The 8,231-nt window shown below is 43.5% G+C and overlaps 1 protein-coding gene and 1 long non-coding RNA gene across 3 annotated transcripts in view; one reads left to right on the forward strand and one right to left on the reverse strand.

Moving 5' to 3' along the window:
- The window catches only part of LOC309694958, a 53,267-nt gene extending 49,835 nt beyond the window's left edge, over positions 1–3,432 (forward strand). Inside the window, exon 5 of the long non-coding RNA XR_014272998.1 lies at positions 2,107–3,432. This is a non-coding gene — a long non-coding RNA (uncharacterized lncRNA). The remainder of the gene's footprint in view (positions 1–2,106) is intronic.
- LOC309694953 (G patch domain-containing protein 2-like) overlaps positions 1–7,627 on the reverse strand; it is a 26,725-nt gene extending 19,098 nt beyond the window's left edge. Inside the window, exons 1-2 of one of the 2 annotated variants that reach the window (XM_082515258.1) lie at positions 7,473–7,627; positions 4,845–5,492 (exon numbers count right to left, since the gene is read on the reverse strand). In XM_082515258.1, coding sequence (XP_082371384.1) covers positions 4,845–5,488 — 644 coding nt within the window. In that variant the 5' untranslated portion in view covers positions 5,489–5,492; positions 7,473–7,627. The other variant, XM_082515259.1, reaches the window with a different exon arrangement.
- Between the last annotated feature and the right edge of the window lie 604 nt (positions 7,628–8,231).

Below are 8,231 nucleotides of genomic sequence, written 5' to 3' on the forward strand. Positions count from 1 at the left end.
ACAGGAGAGCGAAACGCATTCCCCTGTCCGCCCCTCCCTCTGGGTGTGCCCCACACGCGGATCGACCCACAGACGTGCCGCCTCGACAACTGGCCGACATCTGCTGCGTGGGCTGCCTCTGCACAGACCGCTCCGTTGCCGGTCCTCCCCACGTCCTCGGGGCAACCCCCGTTACGCTCCCTCCACACCCTCTGTGCCCCCTGCCCCTCACCCAAATAACTGTGGCTTTTCTTTCTTTTTCACATTTCATCCTCCTCAAACTGGGACCTCCAGACAGTTCAAGGTCAGAGGATAAGGAAGGAGCAGTAAGAGATGAAGAAAGAGGCCATTTTTTCTGCCGTTGTTTTTAAATACATGTAGCACATGGGTTTATTGATTAACTACACGCTGCATGTACTGTTCTGAATACCAGTAAGCCTGGGTGACTGGTTTCTAACACACACACACACCAGTTTCCAACAGCCACAGTACTAATTGTTTTAATTAGCTTCTGTTTGACCACTTTTTTTAAAGGAAATATATATTTTGGCATATATTTGATATATCATCATCAGCTTGAGCGCCACACACTGGTTTATCCATTTAATTAGTCAAATTGGTATTCATGCAACTTTTTGAAAGAAAAGGCGCTTAATTCTCTTGACCAGCTTGCATTTTGCTTCCTGTTTATCAACGCTGACCTTGCTTGTAGGAGAGAGCTGGAGGGTCGGATATGCGCTGATATGGTGCTTTGCCATATTGCAGAAGCCTGTCAGTGATGACAGGATCAGGAAAATGCCCATCCAGCCTGTCTGCCTGCCTGCCTCCCTAGCCAGATGGTCCTGCAGCTTCTTCCCTAACATCCACAGGAAGCAGATGTGAGAGGGAACAGGCCTCTCCAGAGAATCTGGAAGATGTCTGCCCTAACCCAGCAGTCCTAAACCGTCCCTCCCCTTCAACCTTCTCTCCTCACCGATTCCCCCGGCCTCTCCTCAGCTGTACCCCACCTCTGGACATATCAGCTGGCATCTGGAGCACACAACATCAGAGGAGGACACTGCCTAAAGCTCTACAACAGCCAACACCTGCATTCCCCCCCCACCCCCCTTTTATGCTCTGGTCTATTACCTTTCACAGGAATTTCTCAGGATGTTCTTTCCCATTTTCAAATAAGAAATCTGTTTTGCTTCATATTGTGGGATTTTGTGCAAAGTTTGAAAAAGAATCACAAGTATAAACAATTAATTAGAGACTCCCATTAAGTATTTATCCGTATTAAAGGTGTAATGTGATGTCGCTTGAAGCAGCATAGGGCCGATGTGAGACCGTTTCCATTAAGTACTCTAATTAATGTTATAAATAATTGAGGTCCCCATTTTTCTTGGGACCAAAAGAAACACCTCTTCTTTCTTCTTTGACCTTTGTTGAGAAAAGTTGACAAACGTTTTGAGCAAACTTGGTTTTGTCTCGCTGCATGCAGCAAGAAAATCCTTCCATGAAACTGCAGCTTATCTGATCAAATGTAACAATACTTTTCTGTAATAAATACCATAATTAGAATAAATATGCCCAGAAAAAACAAAGACAAGGGCAAAACGAAATTAAAAAACTGCATTCCAGCACTTAGAAATGGACTTAGCTTCCCTCACAGCTGTATTGTCTTATTACAATCCAAAGAGTTGAAGCAAAACACAGTATCCAGATGAGCACTAATCATTAGGCTATAATCCTCAGCTCCTGGGAGAGGCAGACCAGTTTGCACAGAGATTACAGGCAAGCCGCCATTTATTGAGCCTGGGCTCATTCTGCAGAGGAATAAAGAAGAGGCAGAGTCGGAGGGGGGCAAAGTGCTGATAACAATGGATCTGTGGGCTCTTCAAACAAGCCGCCCCAACCCAAATCCATGCCCTCTTCCATGGGTGTCTGATTATAAGGTTATCCCACCCTCCCTGAGCTGCAGTAATTGGATTAGTCTCAGAGATTTATGAAAATTAACTTCTGCAGATGCCGTGCTGCCCCCCCCCCCCCCCCCCCCAAAAAAAGCCCTCCTCACTGAGTTTTTAAAATGTAAATGATATCAGTAAGAGAGAAGTGCCCACAGTAGATTTTGTTTGCTTTTGATGCCAGGGATGAAATCAACAACACCAGAAGCAGCACACAGCTGGAGACCAAGGCCGAGCCCGGGACAGCAACTACCCACAGGTGAGGCCTGCTTGCTGGGACAGCCTGGGTGCCAGGTGGCCTCACTGCCAGCAGGCTGAGCCACGTCTAATCAAGGATGTGGAGCCCAACTGGAGCTACCAACATCTGCTCTCCTTGCACTTGGGTGGCTGAAGGCAAAGCCCTGCTCGGTGTGCACACAAGCCGAGTGACCTTGAGATGAGGGAGATCTTAGAAGACCAGAGGCTCCAAATGAAAAAGGTTAAAGGAATGAATCAAAACTGAAAGAAGAAAAAAGTCCAAGTGACTCAAAAGACATTACAAGAATGTCATGAGTGTCTGACATCAAATGGACCGTACACTCTCAGAGCATAAATATAGCCGCTGTACCACTGTCAACCCCTCATCACCGCTGCCATTTGTTCATATCCTTTTGCCTCTGCCAGGACTTAACCATTAGATTGTTCAGCCCTCAGTACAGTGTGGCAGTCTACTGAGCAGCAATCAACAGTGGTGGCGTTGTGCAAGTGAGAAATGATTGACAGCGTGCCATGGTGCTCCCATTTATTTCTTCTCCGGAGCTGTTTTCTGTCAGAACGGCTATTGATTTTTCCATAAAGTAAGAAAACAAGTACCGTTTAGGGGCTAGGGAGGTCAGCACAAATTAAACCTGAAGATGTAAAGCCTTCTCTCCGTCCCATTATGGGTTCCCTCAAATGTCTTCTTCACACATGTTTTATGTGATCAACAGACAATGAGATCAGCAAAGGAAATATGTTATGAAAGTCCACTGGATGGCATTAGAAATGGTAAACAGGATGTACGACGCTTCAAAAAACCGACTCTGTTCCTGTGTATCTGACCAGCACTGAGAAGCATTTGTGTATTATAACTGTAACTGTATTGTAGCATTATATCCCTGACAACCCAATGACTATAATGTACAGAAATGGGATAGGGTGTGTGTATATCAGCTACTGCCTCCTGAGTCAAGGTCCGTGTCTGAATCTGCTTCCTGAATACTCTCTACTCTCTGCTATTGTATTCAAATGTTAAAATTCAGAAGTCCGAGCACGACATGGTGTACTCAAAAAACACTTCTATTATGACAAATAAATGCCACCGACATGCACCACTGCCTAGATACTGAAGACGTGCATCTATTAGAGTAAAAATCAGTCATTAAACAAACTAGGCTTTCATAGCCTTGTACCATTTTGTTTAGGGGTACTAAGAGACTATCTCATTTTAGCTATAATCACAAGCAGTTTTTCAGGTGTCACCTTGTTTAGTTTGTGCAACTATGATCTTCAAAGTAAAAAAAAAAAAGCAACCTTGGGGCCTGAAAAGTGAAGCCACTTTGTAAGGACCTAAAACTGCAGTCCCCCTAGTGGCCACTAGAGGCTCAGTCCAAAAGCAAATCAATCCTTGCAGACTCGCATGTTAAAACCCAGTAAAAACAAACATGTTACACACTGGGCTTTTATAGCAGGGCATCTGCATGGGGATGCTTTCAGTTCTTAATGACCTACTCAGTTACATCTTATAAAGGCTTAGAGTTTGGATCATAAGTGGCACGACCTCTCTGAAAACGAACATGTTATATATGATATATGGATGTATAGTACCTACTACTGCAAGATAAATAACCATAATGTAATATGGAATTAAGTTGAAGCATATATAAAAATCTAATGCAAAGAAATTTACAGATGCATAGGTGCATTTATAGATACAAAAACTACCTCTGTACATGTTAACGCCTCTTAAATGTACAAAACAAGGAGAAATAATCTAATTGTTTTATTTACTTCTCAACACACAGTACTATTAAATGTGTATATTTAACAGAGAGCGGTGAATGAAACTTAAATTGAGGTCATTGGTAGTTTTTGGGCTTAAGCTAAAGCAACATATGGTAATGTTTTCTTTACTGTAGTAATATAATGTCCCTCTCTGCTGCCAGTTACAGCCACATTTAGTTTTGCTAAATAAAATGCGCACAAGACGGTGCACTCTGGGACTGTGGGACAGGCACAGCTTTAATTACCCAGCCCAAGACAGGAATTCATTTCAAAACAAATCAATACCACGCCAAGTCACTCATTTATTTGTGACAATATTTCTTGAAAGAAAATAATGAGCTGGCAGATGCCCGGAGGCATAACTATCAAAGATCCCTCCCTGATGATCATTTCAGCTATACGAGATGAGGATGAAGAGACTCTATCATTCATTTTTAATGTCAACTCAATACTTTAAAGCGGAGTGGCATGATTGTGATACATTTTTTTCGGTTTAGTTGAGGACATGCTGAATATTGACAACTGGCTAGATGGAGACAGGCATTATAGATCATCCTAAATGTCGCCTTGTTTAATTGCTTCTGTCTGATAGTAGTTATGCCCATGACTTTTATGTTATGGGTTTAACTGCCTTGGTAACTTTCAGTTTAAAGGGTAAAAGGGGCTTTTAGAGTTTTGAGCTTCTTTTTCAGCATGATTTAAATTGAGACTCTTTAAACAAGGGCAGGGTTAACATTTTGCTCGCTGCACAACTGTAAATTAAATGTTGGGTTCGAAAAGCTGAAAATGTTATTTTTCACAATTAATGAGTCCAAAGTGCTTAATACGACTCTTAATGTTGGGTTGAGGAGGCCAAAAGTTGGGTTTACCTCAAAGAAAAAAGAAAATGTAAAAAATTACCCATCAGACATGTTCTCGTCTGCAGCATCTCTGTGCTCTTTCTTTCTCTCCCAGCACTCCTTTCCCATCAGTCTGGCTCTTTCAGTCTTTCTGTCTGCTCCCATCCAACCACCAGACCGCTTCTTTGATCCTGACAGATGCCGCACCTTAGAAGGCCTATTCCTCTGTTTCCTGTCCAAGCCAGAACCTTTTAAAGTGGACTGCAGTCTGACGGTTACATTTGAGGTCATGCGTTTAACTTTCCTCCGCCTCCTGAGTGGACGTCCGGGGTTATTCTCAGTGAAGGAGTCGGACTCTGGCCAGGAGGACTGCCTCGCCCTGACTGAGCCTCTCATGAGGGACGGCCATCGGGTGGATGCGGTCATATCGTCAGAGTCACTGCAATTGGCCACAGAAGTAGTGATGTTCTCCCTGTATTCTTTAGCCTCGTCCAAGCTGGACTCGGATGCCTCGATCCAGCATCGCCTGTGCTCTATCGGGTAGAGGGTGGACTCGCGAAAACGCTTACGGCCTCTGCGACGGCGGATCTGACGGCGTTGCTGCAGAGGACTAAGTACCATTTCCTCCCACAGCTCTCCTAGCTTATTCTGTTCTGAGGTCTGCTCCAGTGCAGATACCAGGTCCTGCACCAGCTCATCCATCATGGTGCTGGAAAAGAATGGAAATGTTAGTGACCAGTTAAACTCTTTGGATGACTTGTCATGTTAAATTGCAGGTTTAAAGCGCAGGCTAGAGGTTTATATGAAACAACAGAAACGTCCGATGTACTTTTCTAATTGATTATCAGCATCTTCACTCGCTGGCCAGCAGGCACACATGCCAAACCTCTTGTTAATGCAAATATCTAATCAGCCAATCACACAGTACATTTAGGCATGTAGATGTATTCCTGTTGAAGTTTTAACTGAGCATCAGAAAGGGTAAGAAATGTGACTTCAGTGACTTTAAATGCAGTCACATCGACTGGTCCCAGTATTTCAGAAAGTGCTGATCTACTGGGATTTTCTCACAACCATCTCTAAGGAATGGGTTATGATGCCAGAGGAGAGTGGGTAGACTGACTTTGAGCTGATAAAAAAGCAACAGAAACTTTAAATAACTACTCATTACAACCAAGATGTGTAGAAGAGCATCTCTGAATGAATCTGCAGAAACCACACTGGATGACACTGCTGTTAGCTAAGAACAGGATACTAAGACTACAGTTCATACAAGGTCACCAAAACTGAAAAGTAGAAAACTGGAAAAATGTTGTCTGGTCTCATGATTGCCCATTTTTCTGCAACATTTGAAATCAAATCAAACACTTAGACCACTGCTGGTGGTGTAAAGGTGTGGAGGATTTTCTTGGCACACTTTGGGCCCCTCAGTAGCTTTTATTGTTTAAACACCACAGCACACCTGGGTGAACCTGTGCCATGAAAAATGAAGGCAGTTTTGAAAACAAAAGGGTGTCCAATCCAGGACTACCAAGATGTTCCTAATAAAGTGCCCGTGAGTGTAAATATTCAAGGTGTAAAGAAAACAACAAGTCAAACCATTCATTGGGAAAGTCTAATGGAAATAGTGTATTTGCAGGTTGTTACTTTGCTGGACTTGCCACTAAACGACACGCCATTGTTCCCTTTTTATTTCATATATTTCTACTCTTATAATTATGTAATCATTAGTGCAGCAGTGGGCATTCTGCTAGGACAGCTGGGGTCCACCTGTCCCTGCAAATCAATACAAAATTGCTTTCTTTCTTTATGGGCGGGTTCTCTTATGGTTTGAGGAAGACATAAATGATGTGCCAAACCCTGCAGTCACGAGAGCACCATTAAATTGCCAAATATGGAAGTATCTATTGAAAGAATGGTTTGTGGCTTCATTTGGAGAATGAGTTGCAAAGTGAAACCGCTCCGGAGGGACTTAATAATGCAGTTATATGTGTTTCTAGTAATTTGTTACCTGTTTGTGTATCAGCAGCATTATGAACTATACCTCCCCAACCATCTCAGGCATGATGACTGAGGTCCATTTCAGTAGACCCAAGTAGCAGTCATAACCACATTTTTAAAGACATGGGACAAAAAACACAAACAAAGACAGGAACCCACCACCTCCTCGCAACAATCACAAAGTAAATCCACAATAGCTTTAGCGCTATAAAACATCACTAGGTTGATTTCCCCCCCCCCCCCTTTAAGTCTAGCAGCATAAATTCGTGGTGGGCTCATCATCACCGGAATTGCTCCGTGTTTGATTGCAGCGGTGTAGAAAGCGCTGCATTTACGAGCATTTGCAGGTCATCATCGGCTTAAAAGAAAAGAAAAACGATTGACATCACGTTTTATTAGCAGTAAAGAAAAGCGACTGTGTAGCTGTGCAACATCAGTGCAGCACAACAACAGCTCAGGCTGGCTGTAGTATCCGCACGCTCGGCTCAGCCTGTGTTACATAACAACAGCTCACACGTGAGCTCAGCGCAAGGACAGCCACACATCTCTGTGTCCACTGCTGACAACAAAACAAGCGGTTTACACGCGCTGAACACAACGGCCGCCTCACGGACACGGTGTGCGCGGATCTATTCGGATGCTATTTAACGCCAGGGAGAAGACACCCCTCTGCGTTTCGAGCACTCACCAGTCGCAGCTTGTCTTGTTTTGTTTTCAGCACAGCTGGGACACCAGACGCACTTCCGCCCTGCAGTCCAGCCAATCGGGTGGCTCCGCCTCGCTGTGACTCCGCCAAACAAAAAAACAGTGCGCCACTGCACAGTGCTGCCGAAATACAGCCTGCAAGGCAGATAACACCAGCGTATGGTCACTATGGCATCACTTCAGGAAACCGACGGAGTGCTGGTGTGGAAGATAATGTGCAATAATAAAATAATAATAAAATGTGCAAGTTTTCTTCCATCAGCGTTTACAAAAAGTTGTGGGGGTAGGAAAGGAGGTCTGTAGGGGAACTGCATGCTGACGGTCACAAGGGGCAATTAGAACGAGCTTATGCTTATTTAGTTAGTGAAGTACCTGAGAAAGTCCCATTCAGTTTAGATCATGTGTGTTTTTCAGAGACTAAATGTAAAACTGCATCTTGTATGTTTTGTATATCTTTAAAGAAATAGCTCCATGTTAACGTCAGACCACCTCTCAGTGTTAGTAGGTTGACTCTACTCCTGTTTTGCTGGGATTTTTTTGCTGGGTAACTTTAGCTGGATACCTTTGCTTCCACTGTGTAGAATTCAGAGGTTTTAGAAACTATGGATTGTTATCTTTGCTAAACACTGCTAATGCACTGTTTTTCTATGTTGGTCAAAAATGAAACTTAAAATTGTGCACCCGTGAGTTGGAGATATAGTGCGAATGTCTTAAGATACCCTTATTTCTTTGTAATTTTCCT

The sequence above is a fragment of the Aulonocara stuartgranti genome (genome assembly GCF_965226115.1).
Source record: "Aulonocara stuartgranti genome assembly, chromosome: 19".
NCBI lineage: Eukaryota > Metazoa > Chordata > Actinopteri > Cichliformes > Cichlidae > Aulonocara > Aulonocara stuartgranti.